Source organism: Plecotus auritus (assembly GCF_963455305.1).
Source record: "Plecotus auritus genome assembly, chromosome: 1".
Classification (NCBI taxonomy): domain Eukaryota; kingdom Metazoa; phylum Chordata; class Mammalia; order Chiroptera; family Vespertilionidae; genus Plecotus; species Plecotus auritus.
This window is the reverse complement of record NC_137770.1, coordinates 13,282,820-13,301,341: the sequence shown is the minus strand read 5'-3', so window position 1 is coordinate 13,301,341 and position 18,522 is coordinate 13,282,820. Positions and strand designations below refer to the sequence as shown.

Here is an 18,522-nt window from a genome sequence, read left to right as displayed (position 1 = left end):
ACAGAAACATCGATGAGAGACAAACATCATTGATCCGCTGCCTCCTGCACACCCCCTACTGGGGATCAAGCCTGCAACCCGGGCATATGCCCTGACTGGGAATCGAACCAGTGACCTTTTGATTCCTGGGTGTACACTTAACCACTGAGCCACACCGGCCGGGCTATAGCATGATTTTTAAAAATGTTTATACTGCATATGAATCCCAAAAAGGCTAGCAGTAAATGCACCACAGTACTGAAGGTGATGGCCTCTGGGTAGTAGAATAAAGGGTGATTTTTTCTTCTTCTTTATTTTTCCCCCAAAATGTTCAACCTTAAACACATGAGCGAGTTTGGGAGGCGAGCTTGTTAGCTGGGCATGTTGCCAGAACTAAATTGGGGTTGGCGAGGTAAGAAAAAAGGGAGACTGGTTCCTAGGTAGTCAAGTGCCACTGTTTAAACATCATCATCCATGCATTTAACAGTGACCCTAATGGCCCCCTTTTTTTGCCATTGCCCCAGGGTTGGGCACAGAGCAGTTTTTTGTGTTTTTTTTTTTTTTTTTTATACTGGGGAGCAGGGGCTGGAATTCTACTCTTTGGGGGATCCTGGTGGGCAGGACCCTGCAGTTTGCCTCACAGCCGTTTGCAGCCAACATGTATATGGCAATTGCGTCTCAGAGAAAAGATAGTCCCTCTGTGGTTTGTGAGCCTCTGGCTTTCGAGACAAGGAGAGGCCTAGTGGGGCCCGTGAGGGATCTGCTGGTTCCAATTGGGAGGCTGTTTGCAGAAGGGCTGGTTGAGGGCCTTCCAACTTCCTGCTGCATCTTCCTTTACCCGCTGAATTTCTAATTCAGGTGGCCAGCAGAGGGCGCCATTGTGCTTGAGTGGTTTGGGGTTTTTCTGTTTTGTTTTGTTTTCTGACAAAGGCTCACAGAGAAGCAAGGTGTAGACTTCACCTTGCTCAGTTTCCTTATCGGTATAACTGGAGTAATAACAATTATACCTTTCTCTCAGGGGTTCTGATAGGTCACGAGCATAATAGTTATTATCTACTGAGTTTTACTCTGTCTGGGCCTGGCATGTGCTAAAAGCATTGACATGGTTCATCTTATTAAATTCTCCCAATAACCCTGGGAGGCAGCTATTATGAACTTCTTTTAACAGATGAGGAAACTGAGGCATATAAGGTTAAGAAACTCGCCCAAGTCCACATACCTAGGAGATGGTTGGGCAGAACCTGAACCCACACCCGCTGACTCCAGTAAGTGTGGGATAAGTTGGAATCTGAGTCTGAATGGTTTGTGCCTGGCATTTAACATGCTCTGCCTCTTCTCTCTCAAACCCCACCCCTCTCCTGCCCTTCTCACGGGCTGTGACTCTACCCCTTTGCACTTTGACCGTCTGAAGAAGGCATATGTGGCCTCGCTGCTGGCCCACCAGACACCTGTCCCCCAAGCAGGCACCTAGATCGATGGTGGTGGGGCCTGCGGAGAGCAGAGGCGTGAGACCAACCCGGGGAGGCCGACCCTCCAGGCCAGACTCCTGAGACCCCGACCGCTGATGGTGGCGACACTGGGGTAGAGAACGGCGCCTGTGCAGGGCCACGGGGCAGACAGCCTGGGTGCCCGTTCGTGCTGGCTAACACTGTGGCCCGGAATCTGACGGAGCAGCCCAGCCTGAATCATGTCTGACCTTCCCCTGGACCTGGCAGCGAAGGTTGCCCCCCAGTGGCATGGCTTTCTGCCTGGTTGTCTGTCTGTTAGGCCTTTCATTGGGTCATTCATTCATTTATTCTGCAGGGAAGATGGTTCTCTTAACCTACAGACACACAGTAAATGTGGGACGTAGGGCCCCCCTACCCCGCCAAGATGCACCTTCTAGGAAATTCACATGTACGTAGGTGAACGCTCATGGCTGTGCATACCTAGCCTCTTGCATAGTTAATCTCCTTGGTGGATATTTTTTACAAACGTCTGCAATACTTTCTCTCTCACCAACATTCTCACCCACACTGACGGCTCTCTCACACACAGCACGAGGATCATGAGGAAAGATGAATTATTGGCTCTGCCTTTAGCTCAGATTTTTAAAAAAGTAATTGCAAAGTGAATTTACTGCAGACGTAGTGCACCCGCCGCTTAATAAAATGAGCTGGGAGGGCGGCCACAGCCCCCACCTCGGTGCTTGTGCAGACGGGGGTCAGTCAGGGCTTGAGGCCTGGGGCTCGGGGCAAAGGCAGATCTGTGACCGTCTGGGTGTGCCAATACCACCGATCAAGGAACATCTTAAATCCTCCAAGCATCAGATGCGCTTCACTCCTCCTCTATTAAATAAGCAGATACAAGATTAATGGCAGTGGACCGAGCACTGCGCCCTGGGCTTAATAATAGAGCCACTCTGTCATTTCTGAGAGGACGTTGGCTTGCATCTGAGGTGCCTGGAGACTCTGGCGATTTATAATAGTCATGTTTGCACTAATAATAAAACCATCACAAATGTACAGACTATTGTAGAGTTGACAGGGTTCTCTCCTCTTTTTTTTTTTTTTCTTTCTTTTTTTGGTGCTCGCTACATCTTATGAAATAGGTTACAGTCTAATTTCTTCCAAAATGTTGTTTTTCTCTCCTTTTATCAACAGCAACTCATGTTCATTGTATAAATTTATGAAAGTCAAGAGGCACTAAAAATTACCAGAATCCCATCCCAAATGTTGGCCCTGAAAAGTCTTTCTCTTCAGTCTTGAACCTATAAGGCTGACACAAACAAAAACAATCTCTCTCTCTCTCTCTCTCTCTCTCTCTCTCTCTATGTGAATCATGCTGTGTTACTACTTTAGAGCCTGCTTTTTAAACTTCTTAATACACTGTGAACATTTTCCCATGTCACTCACCTTCTACAACCGCCTTTCTAATGTGTGCATAGAATCCCGCTTTACAATGCTCCACCGCTTTCCTGCGATCCCGTGAACACTGCCGCAGTGGGCACCCTATGACTGTGCTCATTGCTGACCGCTTTATTGGGTTTCCTTCCCAGAAGCGATGGCTGGCTCCAGTGGACACATCTAAGGTCCCCACCAGATGAGGGTTCTGGTTCCCACTCCCACTGGCAGTGTGTGTGGGGCCATTGCCCCGCAGCCTCCCCGCACCTGGACCACCCCCAGGCTCCTCGTAGGAACACTGAGGCCGAGAGCCATCCAGGACGAGGCCAAGGTCACGCAGCTACAATGTGCCAACACTTGGACCAGAATGTCAGTGTCCAGATCCTAAATCTGGAACTTTTCCTCCAAAACAGGAATCCAACCCCGTGTTCCTGCAGAGTCTCCCGGCACCGCCAAGGCACGCTGACGGCCTCTCCCGTCCCTTCGGCCCACCTCTCATTTTAGCCACCGCGGGATGGAAGCTCTGAGTCACATCCTGCCTCCACGCGGCACAGACGTGCTCCGAGGTGACCTGAGTGTAGACAAAGGCACAGTGGTGTGTGACGAGAGCCGGAAAGCTGTGCTGCCCGCTGCCACCGGCTTGGCAGCCACCGGCGGCAGCTCTAGCAGACACTGCTGGTGCCCTGCCCAAACCCCAGCGGCAGTGGGCAGTTCTCAGAACAATAGCTCCCACCTTGGGCCAGGGTCTCTCTGCTCCGCCACCAGAGCAGGCACAGCCCAGGAGTGCGAGGAGTCAACGTCCCGATGGGCAACCTTCACGCCAGTGCAGACAAGCCCAGTCCCCCTGTCCTCCGGAAGGACAGCCTTCAGCTGTGCTCCACACCATTTCTTTTCTTACTGATTTTAGAGAGGAAGGAAGAAGGAGAGAGAGAGAGAGAAACATCCATGATGAGAGAGAATTACTGATCCGCTGCCTCCTGCACGCCCCCTATTGAGGATCGAGCCTGCAACCCGGGCATGTGCCCTAACCAGGAATTGCACTATTACCTCCTGGTTCATGGGTCTGCGCTCTACCACGGAGCCACACTGGCCAGGCTCCACGCCATTTCTCACAGGATTGAGGCCCAGATGCCTTCTGAGTTCATCTGCTGGCCCACACATGCTTTAGCGGCCTCTCTCCTTTTTCTCTACCATGTCGCCTCTTCCACCTTCTGACTTCTTTCCTGGGCTCGCTTCCCATGGAAATAGCTGCACTCACTTTCCATTGAAATATTCTAATGTCTTAGGGTCTTCTTTTGGGGAATCCCCAACTGAGACAGTACTGTGTCCCTTCCTCCTTCTATGGTCCCCTGAATTGGGGTTTGCCGTAACCAATAAACCCCGAGATGCTTTGCTCAAATAAAATAGAAATATATGCCTGTCACGCAACAGTCCAGGGTGGGACTCCCAGCGCGAGTATTCAGGTTCAGCAGGAAGGGGATCTGCTCCACCCGGTCACTCAGGGACCCAGCATTCTGCCATCACCTCATGAGACCCCTAGAGGGCGCCAGTTGTCAACATCCCAGCTCCCAGGAAAGGAAGAGCTTGGAGGAGTGCATGGGAGGTCCATGGCCAGGAGGTGGCGCACAGCACTCCTACTCTTATTCCCTTTCAGCTGGTCTAGGATTGCTACCTAGAGAGAACCTGTCTGTGGCCGCAGCTAACCGAAAGAGAGGCTGCCCAGCCATGGGCCCCGCTGCCCTGCACCAGTGGGGCGGGGGCAGAGCACACGTTCTGGTGAACGACTGGCAGCCTCTGGCGCGTCCTTCAAAACTACCTCTGAAACAGACAACGAAACAAACTACCGTTTGCGTGAGTTTCTACTTGAAACGCAATTATATTATTTTGTGATTTTGTTTTATTTGATTTGTCATTTTAGGCAACAGGGGCGTCAGGCACCTGCTGCACAAAGATGAGCTGCTGAGGGCCTCTCTGTCGCTGTCCCACGCCCACTCGGTGCTCCTCACCACCGGGTTCCCCACGCATTTCAACCACGAGCCTCCGGAGGAGACGGACGGGCCGCCGGGTGCCATTGCTCTGGCCGCCTTCCTGCAGGCCTTGGAGAAGGGCGTCTCCATGATCGTGGACCAGAGAGCCTGGAGCTTGTTCCAGAAGCTTGTGGAAGAGGCTGTTGAGCAAGGTGAGCGGTGAGGTGAGGGCGGATGGTGAAGGAGTCAGTGTTTGTGGAACTTCGGCTATGCACGCAACACAGGCGTTGTAAGTCCTTCCAGCTCAGAACGACACTTTAGTATAAGCAACATCATCCCCATTTTATAGAGGAAGAGACTGAGGCTCTGAGAGAGCCAGGTCATCTGGAATTTGAACCCAGGTCCATCAGGCCACAGAGCCCATGTACCTGATGCCCAGCCGATGAGAGGTGGGGGTGGCCTAGACAGGACTCTTGGCAACACAGGACATGCCTAGACCCCTGGCGTTGGGGGTGGGAGAGTTGAGAACAGAGTGACCGAGAGGCTCAAACGGCAGCATCTCGTCTGGCCCAGATGGGAAGGGCCGCCCCACGCTGCTCAGGCCCCCGGAGCACACAGGTGGGCATAGAGCTGGGAGTGATGGGGCTGCAAGGCTGGGGTGCCGAGATGGGTCTCAGGCGTCTCACCTCTCCTTCATCCTGCAGGTGTTGTTCGGGCATAAGCTGGGAGCCTGGTGAATCTCACCTGCTTCTCACTGCCCATCTCTCTGTGTCCCTCAAAACGCATTCTCCAGGAGGCATAAGTCCTTTCAGCCTCTCAAAAGAGTTTCAACCCCAGGAAGGCAGACCCTAAACCCCCCATTCCTTCAGAAGTTTCAAAAAGGACGTGTCTGAACCCACAGCATCCGTATCACATCACGCAGCAAATGTATGTTGAGCACCTACTACGTGCTCTTGAAATCCATCAGTGAACAAAACTGAAAACAACCCCACCCTCACGGGCGTCTATTGTAGTGGAGTGTGACAGACAGTAAACAACGCAGGGAAAAAGGAAAGTGTAGATAGCCCTGGCGGGGAGGTGGGGGGGTGCTGTTTTAAACAGGATGTTCAGACAAGGCCTCATGGAGAAGGTGCCATGGGGGCCAAGCTTGAAGTCAGTGAAGCAGTGAGGCCAGGGCTGGCTAGAGGAGGAATGTCCCAGGCTGTGACCTTAGCCAGGACAGAGGCCATTAGCTGGAGCTGAAGAGAGGGCAATGGTCAGCGACTAGTCCAGGAAGGATGAGGAGAAGAGAAGCTGGGTAGGGAGACACGGAGGTCACAGGAAGGGCCAGACCGGGAAGGGCCTCAGGGGAACTGTGAGCACCTGGCCTTTTATTCTGGGGGCGACGGGGTGTCCTCAGGCACTGAGAGGAGAAGGGCGTGTCTGGCTTCGGTGTTCATTTTTTAAAGATATGTGTTTGGGTAGTGTGTGTGTGTGTGTGTTTTTTTTAAAATATATTTTATTGATTTTTTACAGAGAGGAAGAGAGAGGGATAGAAAGTTAGAAACATCGATGAGAGAGAGACATCGATCAGCTGCCTCCTGCACGCCCCCTACTGGGGATGTGCCTGCAACCCAGGTACATGCCCTTGACCGGAATCGAACCTGGGACCCTGCAGTCCGCAGGCCGACGCTCTATCCACTGAGCCAAACCGGTTTCGGCGTGTGTGTGTTTTTTAATTGATTTCAGAGAGAGGAAGGGATAGGGAGAGATACAAACATCGATGATAAGAGAGAATCAGCCACCGGCTGCCTCCTGCATGGCACTGAAGGAATACGTGGGGACAGATGTGAGTCCCCTGGGTGGCACCTTACCTCTCTGCTCTGCTCTGTTGTAGGCTTCCTGGTTGGGTGGGCACTGGTGTTGTGACCCTGACCTACATACTGGGCTTTGCCCAAGTGATTTAGCATCTCTGAGCCTCAGTTTTCCTCCTCTGTAAAATGGGGGTCACAATGGTTCTCGTCACACAGAATTGTGAACGTTAGATGAGAGAGTGTATGTCATGCCTTAGCAAAGGGGTGGCTCACTGTCCCCGACGTGGTGTTGTGGCATCTGTGTGGAGCACATTTGCCAGCTCACAATATTGGTGACACCAGCCCGATTTCACCTCCCCCTCCACCAGACCTACGGTTTACTCAGGACTGAAAGGAAATACACTTCCGTATCTTCTGGGTCGAGGTCTCCGCTTACCTAGCAAAGAATTCCACAGCTACAGGTCCTTCGATCATGGGAACGATCATTTTCAAAGAAGCTTTTGGGAAAGCCAGCAGGAATTCCCCAAACCCACACGAGGCTGATGTGTCCCCTCTTCGTCTGTCTTGTCAAGGTGTTCTGAAGACCCCAATCCCGGTCCTAACTTACCAGGGCAGATCCGCAGGAGCTGCTCAGGCGTTTCTCTGCGATGAGAGGGACCCCAAGTCTCCTAGGTATGTGTGGCCCCTCCCCGTTTACAGTGGGTGGTGGCGGGAGAGGCCACGTGCTGTTAACTTGGACAGCTACGTCCCTGCACACGTCAGCCCCCCAGAGAGAACAAAACTGTGGGCCATGGGCTCCAATGGGCCAGACTAACCAACAAGGCCGGGGTTTCAGGGTGACTGGGGGCAGCGCAGGGACCCTCTCCAAGTCGCAGGTCCCTGAGGGATGGCATGTCTTCCTGAATGAGGGAGAAGATGATAAAACACAAGCACGAGTTGTTTCTCAAACCGGCTCATGATCCGTTGGAGAGCCGTGAGATCATTCCAGTGGTGGGTAGTCAGCACCTTTGTCAAATGAAATAGAGGTGTCATTGTGTATCCTGTGTAGTGATAGCGAGTACTCGCTTGTGAAACTTCATGCGTGTGTGTGCGTGTGTGTGTGTGTGTGTGTGTGTGTGTGTGTGTTTACTGTGTATTGTGGTCAAACATTTGAAAAACCCTTCTTTTCTGTATGTACGTAGGATGCATTTCAGACCCTGTAAATTTTGGCAATGTGTTTTGCAAACGTTTTTAACCACAGCCCACAGTAATACATTGCGCATTGAAAACCACACACACACACACACGCACACACACACACACACACAATTGAAACAGAGGTTTCAAAATAACAGTATTTACTTGCTACAGGCAATGCACTCTAACCTAGTCTGGTCTGTTTTGTTCTGTTCTACTCTGTTTTCATCTACTTTTCAATAAATGTGGCCCGGACCCAGTAAATCTATTTTACCACCCACTAGTGAGTAGGATTGAAGAGCAATTGAAGAGGCCTGGAAGGCATAGCCATATTGCAGCTCCTAGCAAAGTCCGGTGTTCCCACTGAGGACCCTCACTCACAGAGGAAAAGTGCCATTGCAGACCTGCTATGCTATTCCATGCTGCGAGAATGTGTGTGGCGCCTGTTAGAAAAGTGTATGTTCCCTGAATGGGAGGCATACACACAAAGCTCCGACTCGTCAGGGAGAAGCTAGAAATTCCTCCTGGGCGGGGCCGCACGGCCGGGTAACACAGATGTGCTCTCCTGCTAAATGGAGGGAGGGAGGTGAGCCAGATCTGATCCCCTGCTGAGTGGAGGGAGGTGAGCCAGATCTGATCCCCTGTTGAGTGGAGGGAGGGAGGTGAGCCAGATCTGATCCCCTGATGAGTGGAGGGAGGTGAGCCAGATCTGATCCCCTGTTGAGTGAATGGAGGGAGGTGAGCCAGATCTGATCCCCTGTTGAGAGGAGGGAGAGAGGTGAGCCAGATCTGATCCCCTGTTGAGAGGAGGGAGAGAGGTGAGCCAGATCTGATCCCCTGCTGAGTGAATGGAGGGAGGTGAGCCAGATCTGATCCCCTGTTGAGAGGAGGGAGAGAGGTGAGCCAGATCTGATCCCCTGTTGAGAGGAGGGAGAGAGGTGAGCCAGATCTGATCCCCTGTTGAGAGGAGGGAGAGAGGTGAGCCAGATCTGATCCCCTGTTGAGAGGAGGGAGAGAGGTGAGCCAGATCTGATCCCCTGCTGAGTGAATGGAGGGAGGTGAGCCAGATCTGATCCCCTGCTGAGTGAATGGAGGGAGGTGAGCCAGATCTGATCCCCTGTTGAGAGGAGGGAGAGAGGTGAGCCAGATCCGATCCCCTGTTGAGTGAATGGAGGGAGGTGAGCCAGATCTGATCCCCTGTTGAGTGGAGGGAGGTGAGCCAGATCTGATCCCCTGTTGAGTGGAGAGAGGGAGGTGAGCCAGATCCGATCCCCTGCTGAGTGAATGGAGGGAGGTGAGCCAGATCTGATCCCCTGTTGAGTGGAGGGAGGTGAGCCAGATCTGATCCCCTGCTGAGTGGAGGGAGGTGAGCCAGATCTGATCCCCTGTTGAGTGGAGGGAGGGAGGTGAGCCAGATCCGATCCCCTGCTGAGTGAATGGAGGGAGGTGAGCCAGATCTGATCCCCTGCTGAGTGGAGGGAGGTGAGCCAGATCTGATCCCCTGCTGAGTGAATGGAGGGAGGTGAGCCAGATCCGATCCCCTGCTGAGTGAATGGAGGGAGGTGAGCCAGATCCGATCCCCTGTTGAGTGAATGGAGGGAGGTGAGCCAGATCTGATCCCCTGTTGAGTGGAGGGAGGTGAGCCAGATCCAATCCCCTGCTGAGTGGAGGGAGGTGAGCCAGATCCGATCCCCTGTTGAGTGAATGGAGGGAGGTGAGCCAGATCTGATCCCCTGTTGAGTGAATGGAGGGAGGTGAGCCAGATCTGATCCCCTGTTGAGAGGAGGGAGGGAGGTGAGCCAGATCCAATCCCCTGCTGAGTGAAGGGAGGGAGGTGAGCCAGATCCGATTCCCTGCTGAGTGGAGGGAGGTGTGATCCCCTGTGGAATGGAGGGAGGTGTGATCCCCTGTGGAATGGAGGGAGGTGAGCCAGATCCGATCCCCTGAGGAATGGAGGGAGGTGTGATCCCCTGCTGAGTGAAGGGAGGGAGGTGAGCCAGATCTGATCGTAGGCAGAGAGGCCTCTGCTCGTTGGAGAAGATGCACTAACTTTCCAGGGAGCTGGTTCCCAAGAGTGAATTCCTTCCTGGGTAGCTAACTGGGCTCTTCTGGCTTAAAAAAAAAAAAAATCAGCTCGGCCAGTGTGGCTCAATGGTTGAGCATCGACCTGTGAACCAAAAGGTCATGGTTTGATTTCCGGTCAGGGCTCATGCCGGGTTTTGGGCTCGACCCCCAGTGTGGGGCTTGCAGGAGGCAGCTGATCAATGACTCTCATGATTGATGTTTCTATGTCTCTCTCTCTTTCTCTCCCTTCCTCTCTGAAATCAGTAATTTATGTATTTATTTATGTATTTATTTATTTATTTTTAATTAATGCACCTTCAGGAGGGTGGCGCTGAGTGCTCCTGGGGAAGGTCCAGACACAGTGCTCTCGTTCTGGAACAGAGGCTGCACGGGTCTCGCCCAGAGCTCAGCGCTGAGCTGACTTTCGTCACCAGTAATGTCCACCCACAGGGAACTCGGGGCCGGCTCCTTCCTCCTGTCGCTTTGCTTCTCAAGGGCCACCTGTCCCGCACGAGGCACGTCGCCTCGGGGTGACCTTCCAGCACCTGCTCAGGGCCTGCTCACCCACCTCATTCTAGCCCAACCAAGGCACGGGGACCGGCAGGAAGTCTCGTTTTTCAGAGCATGTACAGGGAAAGCAGCCGGAGTTACAGTGTTGTCTTATTATGGCAAAATACGCACAACATGAAAGTCACTTTTCCGCCGTTTTAAGTTTGCATTCTGTGTCGTTGAGGACACACACGCTGTTGTGCAGCTGTCCCCACCACCCACCTCCAGCAGAACTCCTGCATTCTCCCAGCGGGAACTCTGTCCCCATTATCATTCCTTCCGACTCCCAGCCCCTGACACCCGCCGTTCTACTTTATGTCTCTATATGTTTCCTATTGTAGGGCCCTCGTGTACATGGAATCCCATAGGACCTGCCTTTTTAGTGACCTGCTTATTTCACTGAGCAAAATGTCCTTGAGACGCGTGCCCGTGGTAGCAGGTATCGGAATTCCTGTCCTTTGAAGGCTGAAAACTGTCCCATGGCATGCAGAGGCCACATTTTGCTGATGTGTTCCTCGGCGGATAGACACCTGGGGTGGTTCCACCTTTTGTCTGTTGTGAATAAGGCTGGCAGGCGTATGGGTGTGCAACTATCTCTTCAACACCCGGCTTTCCATTCCTCGGGCTGTATCCCGCAGTGGAATTGCTGGATCCCATGGTGATTCTATTTAGATGGTTTGGAGTAGCCCCGACATTGTTTTCCTAGCACAGTTAAGATTTTGAAGAACTCCATCATGGGGGGGGGGGCAGATTTAGAGAGAGATGAAAGTGCAGTTTCTCTCTTCTTAACTTGGATGGTCAACACAGTGCTCCTCCTAATGATCAGAGCGCCCACCGCCCCGACCCTGAGCACCGCGTTGGTGTGGTGTGTACGCTAAGTGCCTCGTGGGCACTTCCTCCCTTCCCGCTTCCCACGCTGCAGGAGATGGGTACCGTTGTTGGGTCACGTGACAGACGCAGACACGGAGGTTAGAGAGGGGAAGCCGCTTACCCAGGCCCAGTGGCATGAGGACCTGCGCAGCTGATGGCACGGCCTACATCCTCACCACCACGCCACCTGCACCCCTTACCTCTCTGTCTCTGTCTAAGGAAGTTCATGTGGTAGAGTCATTGGTCTAATACTTCAATTCCTTTTCGTCTATTTGTGCCTGTAAACGGGGCAGGAGCCTGGAGGGGGCAGTGGTGGGCCAATAGCAGCCGATACTCACTCCACTGGGTGCCGCCGGTTCATGGAGATCTGGGCCAGGCTCCAGCATCGTCCAGGGCTGTGACCCTGACTATCAGCCTTCCTGCTGTCACGGCCTCCGACTCTGATAAATGTCTAAAGATTCTGATAGCGTTTCTTACAATGATCAGATAGACCAGCTCCAGCACAGGCCCTGCCACGGAGCAGACGTTCAGCCAAGTTCATTAGGAAGGAAGGAATCCAAGCGAGAGGGACGCGTCCCGCACACAGAGGTTGTGATGCTGCAACGAGGCAGCCACCTCTGCTTCAGGACTCTGTGCTCTTGCTTCCCGGCAGATTCGACCACCTGGTGGCGATAGAGCGCGCAGGCAGGGCTGCGGACGGCAATTACTACAACGTGAGGAAAATGAACATCAAGCATTTGGTGGACCCCATTGACGACCTTTTCCTTGTAGCACAGAAAATTCCTGGAATCTCATCAACTGGTAAGCAAGAGGCACCAAGAACTCAGAACGTGTCCGCACTAAATGCCTTTTTATTGACTATTGAACACAGGATGGGAAAGAGTTATATGGGGACCATTGTTTTCCACTCCAGAGAGGGTCTGTGTAGACAATAACGACAACGTCACTTAGAAAGCCAACATTCCCACAGGCAACCAAGGGAAATGACACTGAGCCTCGCATGTTTGCCCAACTCTAAACTATTAAAACGAATAATAGAATAACAATAACAGTAATATCAAGGCGGTATATTATGGTGGTCACATGGGATGAAGGTGCCAAATATACCATGTGTCATCTTAGGAAGCATCTTAATTTTAAATATGTGTTAACTATGTGATTAGTGCCGACTCTTGACTGCTAATAGTATCCTGGTGTGGTCATTTGTGGAAAGTACAGACCTTTACCGTTTTCAGAGGTTTCACATTTATTGTATTGTTGAAGCCTCTCTAAAACCCTGTGAGGTAGGGAAGGCAGGCATAGTGTCCAAAAATGAGGCAGGGGGCTTCTTGAGCGTGCCCAGCTCATCGCTGCTGCCGGGAGGATTGGGAGCGGAGCCCGAACTCCCAAGACCCCACCTGACAAGCTTTTCAGGAACTCGGTGGATTTCTGCAAGGCTTCTCCCCCAGGGGGGCGATAGGGATCAGACCCTGCAGTCATTAACCCCTTTGCCATTCAGTCTGCATTTATCTGTTTTCTCCAACCCTGGAGCGTTTCCCAGACTCATTAGTCACCTCGGGCTTTTAAGGTTCTAATGAGTCAATGAAAGTCTTCCCGGCTGAGCAGAAAACTCCTGCAAACCCACTCTGGTCTTTCCCAGAAGCGGCCTCGGGCGTGGTATGCACTGTGTGGTTGGTTTTGTGCTTCCTGTCGCTCTGGGCAGGGCGCCTAGGACCTAGAGCCTGGGGGGTGGCGGGGGCGGGGGGGGGGGGGTTCCCAGGGTGGAGAAGGAAAGGGTCTCTGAGTCCAAAGGAGTAATCGGGGTCCAAAGGAGCTGCTGTTCCCCGCCGAACAGACCCCCAATCTGTGCTGATCCCCCACAGAGGCCCCCCCCCCCACCCCCTGAGATGCCAGGGGATCTGACTGCTGCACCGTCAAGCTGCCCCCTTTGTGCCCCTCTGGATGGTTCTCTGGGCCTCAGGGGCTTAAGTCCCTCCTGTGGCTCCCCACAGCCCCGTGCCCAGCAGGACTGCTTACCCCTTTCTCGATACTCCATCAACACCCTATTCCTCCGTTTCCCCAGGCAGCTGCCTCGTCCTGCACAGAGCGCTCAGTGAGAACCCAGACGCCCCCCTTTCGCTGCTTACTACCCGAGCCCCGCCCCTCTCAGGGACATTGGAGCTCCGTCAGGAAAAGAAGGCCCCGGGCCTGAGGAGTGAGCAGGATGAAAGCCATAAAATGCTCAAGAGCAGAGCCAGAAAGAGACGAAATACCCCTGCTAGGTGTTGCCATTATTCCCCGCTTCCGATGGGCTGTCGCGGGTCTGCAAAACTGTTCCGAGAAAACCCCCAGGGTGCGGGCCGAAGGAATTAGGGCGTCCACAGGGTCCCACTCTTTCGGCCGAGTCCGGGTCTCGAGGTGGGTCACCTCTACTGCCCCGCTCCGCCACCTCACAATGAACGCTAACCTCTGGTGCAAGTTCCCTCTGTTAACGTACAAAAACATTCGAACCTGCAGAGAAATTTTGTGAGTTTCTCTGAGCCGAACTGTTGACAATTGTCAGGAAGCAGAATCTCAATCTGTTGGGATACTGCTCCCGAGAATGGCGGTTTTTCACCTTGTTCACCTTCCAGTCAAAGGAGGGGATGTAAGTGGGTTCCATGGAATCCGCTGGTGACAGATCAGGGAGGCGGGAGAGAGCCCAGTGGGGAAACCTGTGGGACTGGATAAAAAGTAAATGACAGACACACTGCTTTTCCTGAGGTGGGTGCAGGATGGTTCACAGCCAACAACTAACTCAGTAACAACGGGGGGATTGTGGTCTCCGCAGAGCGGTGCTGTGCTTCGAGGGGTCCGGGAAAAGGAAAATGACTTGGACATCCCAACGATACGTTATCGCAGAGGCAAGAGGACAGTTAAGGTGCAGATTGACCTCTGTCAGGGAAGATACCAGCCTAGGACAGGACTACCCACCATAATTGCTCTTACTTAAAGTGTAATTTCAGACCCTCCTTTGTGGTTTCTTTGGGTCTCTGAGTTTGCAAGACCACCATGCAGGCCTCCCGTGAGCTTGTCAGGTCAGCATGTGGCCCCTTTCGTCCACACCTCACAGTCCAAACCTGGGTAGAAACAGATGCAGACACTGACAGTCGTGCGAGGCATCTATGTTTCAGTCCACATGGGCCGCATATACAATGGCGGTCCCCCACGATTACAATGGAGCTGAAGGAGCCCCATCGCCTAGTGACACTGTGGCTGTCCTGATGCCATAGAGCATTCCATCGCTCACGTGTCCGTGGAGGTGCTGGTGTAAACAGACCTACAGTGCCACTCAGAGCATGGAAGGAGAGCACATACGATTATGGACAGTACATAATACTTGAGAATGATAACAAATGACGATGTTACTGGTTTATGTATTTACTATACTGTATCTTCATCATTCTTTCAGAGTGTACTCTTTCTATTTATCCATAAAAAACTTTGCTTTAGCCCCGCCCAGTGTTTTCCCCGCGGTTAGAGCCCCATACACCGAAGGGTCTCGGGTTCAATTCCCAGTCGAGGGTATGTACCTGGGTTGTGGGGTTGCTCCCAGCCCCCTGTCGGGGTGCACATTGAAGGCAACCAGTCGATGTGTCTCTCTCACATCGATGTTTCTCTCTCTCTCTTCCCCTTCCTCTCTCCCTTCCCCTCTCTTCTGAAAAGCAATGGGAAAAAAATATCCTTAGGTGAGGATGCATAACATCAAAACAAGTTTGCTGTACAGCAGTGTGCCATGTCACTGAGGCTCCTAACTGCATCCTTTTCTTCTGTGCTGGATTTAACCTGTGTTTTGTTCATACAAACATACCTCTCCCTTGTGCGGACACAGCAAACATACAAAATCACTGCCTATGTTGCCAGTAAGAGGCCATGTCGAGTGATGGAAACTAAGTTAAAAGTGGTTAAGGACTCCGCAGATGGGAGATCAGTGGCGGTCACTGCTCACCCGTCTGCCTATCCCATTCCACCACAGCCACCATACAGGGGTCCTCAAACTTTTTAAACAGGGGGCCAGTTCACTGTCCCTCAGACCATTGGAGGGCCAGACTATAGTTTTAAAAAAAAAACTATGAACAAATTCCTATGCACACTGCGGGCCCGGACGAGTCGGCTGCTAAGCAGGACAGGCAGCGGCACCCGGCGGGCCGGATAAATGTCCTCGGCGGGCCGCATGTGGCCCGTGGGCCATAGTTTGAGGACGCCTGATGAAGAACAAAAAAAAAGTAATGAAAGTCATTGAAGGATCTGCTTCATTGAAAGCAGCGAGGCCAATGAAAACTTGGAAAGGTGCCATGTCAGGCGTGGAGAAGCTTCTGATGGTCTGGATTCGGGACCAGACACAGAAGCATGTCCTTCTCAGCACCGTGACGGTCACGACCAAGCACAAAGTTTATTGGTGACATTGAAAGAAAAGGGTGGGCCTGACCACGATGAATCTACTGCCAGCTCTAGGCGACTTAAACAGCTCCAGAGCCAGCGTTCAGCCCTGGCCGGTGTGGCTCGGTTGGTTGGAGCATCGTTCCATACACCCAAAGGTCACTGGTTTGATTCTTGGTCTGGCATATGCCCAGGTTGTGGGTTTGGTCCCTGGTCAGGGTGCATACATACAGGAGGCAACCGATCCATGTTTCTCTCTCACATGGATGATTCTCTCTCTCTCTCTCTCTCTCTCTCTCTCTCTCTCTCTCTCTCTCTCTCTCTCTCCCTCTCTCTCCCTCTCTCTCCCTCCCTCCTCCTTCCTCTCTCTCTCAAATCAATAAACATATTTTTTTTAAAAGAATTGTTATTCGTACATGATGTGAAAGTGAGTGGTGAGTCTGCCAGTGCTGGTGCGAAGGCAGCTGGAGAACTAGAATTTTTGGAAACTCTAGACAAGCTTATTATGGGGGAAAACTACTTGCCAGAACAAATATTCTATCGTGACAAAACCTCCCTATTCTGGAAACAGATGCCTGAAAGTTCTTTCGTCCATGCGGGGGCCAAGGCCATGCCAGGTTTCAAGGCTTCTAAGGACAGGATACCATTTTTGCTTGGGGGCAGGGCTGCAGGCTACAGATGGAACCCCTTTAATATGGCACAGTGAGAACCCCGGGGCCTTGGAGCTTTTCACTACGCAGTGTCCTACAGGGGCAACAAGCAGGCATGGATGACCCAGCCCCTCTTCCAGGATGCCCCCCTGAGCTGCTGTGCCAGCACCAGGGGAAGAATGCTTGGAGAGTAACGCGTCTTTCAAGATGTTGCTTATCGTTGACAATGCTCCCAGACATCCTTCTTTTATTGGTGCTCTTCACCCCAATCTCAAAGTGGCGCTTCTCTCTCCAAACACCATCTCTGATCCAGACAATCCATCGAGAAGTTACACCGGCGTTTTAGACCTACTCCCCGCGGATGACCTTTGCCTAGGCCAGGGGTCCTCAAACTTTTTAAACAGGGGGCCAGTTCACTGTCCCTCAGACCGTGGGAGGGCCGGACTATAGTTTAAAAAAAAACTATGAACAAATTCCTATGCGCACTGCGGGCCCGGGACGCGTCGGCTGCTAAGCAGGACAGGCAGCGGCACCCGGCGGGCCGGATAAATGTCCTCGGCGGGCCGCAGGTGGCCCGCGGGCCGTAGTTTGAGGACCCCTGGCCTAGGTTGTTGCTGCCGTGGAGGAAGATGCTGAGAATACACCGATGCAGCGACGAAGGACTGCGGCATCTGTCTCCGCATCAGGAGCCTTGCCGGGCTGGGCTGATGTCGTCCAGCCGTGTATGAATGGCGAGTAGAATAAGACACTCATGAGGTTTGTCCACGATGTCAAAGGACTTGCCAAGGATGAGGAGGTTGCAAAATTCACCAAGGCTGTGGCTGAGATGGCAACCCCCCGGCTGCAGGTGCGGGTGGCATTGAGCAGCTCCTAGCGGTGGTTCCTGAGGAATTGACCAATGAGGAGGTGCTGGGATTGGAAAAGGAATGCCTAACTGAAGAGGCAAGGGGAAAGGAAAGTGCAGGTGAAGAAAAAGGAGCTGGCATGGCTCAGTGGTTGGCAATAGACCTGTGAACCAGGAGGTCATGGTTCGATTCCCGGTCAGGGCACACGCCTGGGTTGTGGGCTACAACCCCAGGTGGGACATGCAGGAGGCAGCCGATCAATGATTCTCTCTCATCATTGATGTTTCTATCCCTCTTTACTTCTCCCTTCCTCTCTGAAATCAATAAGAATACACACACACACACACACACACACACACACACACATATATATACACACTGAGTGACCAGATTATTATGATCTCTGAACACATAATAATCTGGCCACTCAGTATATGTGTGTGTGTGTATATATATATATATATATATATATATATATATATACACACACACACACACACACACACACACACACACACACTAGTGGCCCGGTGCACGAAATTCGTGCACATTAAAAGGGGATTAATTAGAGGAAATAATTTAATATTGCTATTTGCCCTTTATAATAGAGGATGAAAGAAAATTAGTAAAATGTATATGAAAACCTTCCTCCTGTCAGAGTCTGGGGCACACCACGGGACCCAGAGTCAAGTCCCTGCCCACCCACGTGTGCCTCAAAATCGTGTGAGACCCAGACCCGGCTGCCTGCCCCCGCCCCCCCAATTGGGCTAGATCCAGACCAGGCCAGTCCCACCCTTGTCAAGCCCTGCCGGGCAGGGGGCGTAGCCTCAGGTCCCCTGGCACAGCGCCAGGATGGGGGGTGTGGCCTGAGGTCCCCCAGCCCAGACTGGGGTGGGGGTGTGCCTTGAGGTCCTCCATCAAGCCCCGCCAGGTGGGGGACACGGCATGAGATCCCCTGTCAAGCCCCACTGGGTGGGTGGCATGGCCTGAGGTCCCCTGTCAAGCCCCGCTGGGTGGGGGGCATGGCCTGAGGTCCCCCATCAAGCCCTGCCAGGTGGGGGGGCACAGCCACAGGTCCCCCAGCTCAGTACTGGGAGGGGGGCACAGCCTCAGGTCCCCTGTCAAGCCCCGCTGGGCAGGGGGTGTGGCCTGAGGTCCCCTGTCAAGCCCCACCATTCTGAAGTCCCCCGGCCTGGTGCCGGGGTGGGGGGCTGGGGTCGGGAGTGTGGTTTGAGGTCCCCCGACCTAGTGCCGGGGTGGGGGGCACGGGTGGGGGGTGCAGCCTGGTGCCGGGGTGGGGGGTGTGGTCTGAGGTCCCCCGGCCTGGTGCCAGGGGAGGGGGCACAGCC

The 18,522-nt window shown here is 53.0% G+C and overlaps 1 protein-coding gene across 3 annotated transcripts in view; it reads left to right on the top strand.

Moving 5' to 3' along the window:
- The window catches only part of DGLUCY (D-glutamate cyclase), a 106,564-nt gene that overhangs the window by 77,002 nt on the left and 11,040 nt on the right, over positions 1 to 18,522 (top strand). For all 3 annotated transcript variants that reach the window (XM_080658935.1, XM_080658936.1, XM_080658934.1), the window contains 3 exons: positions 4,780 to 5,040; positions 7,194 to 7,293; positions 11,933 to 12,081. In XM_080658935.1, the coding sequence (XP_080515061.1) occupies positions 4,780 to 5,040; positions 7,194 to 7,293; positions 11,933 to 12,081 (510 nt within the window). The remainder of the gene's footprint in view (positions 1 to 4,779; positions 5,041 to 7,193; positions 7,294 to 11,932; positions 12,082 to 18,522) is intronic.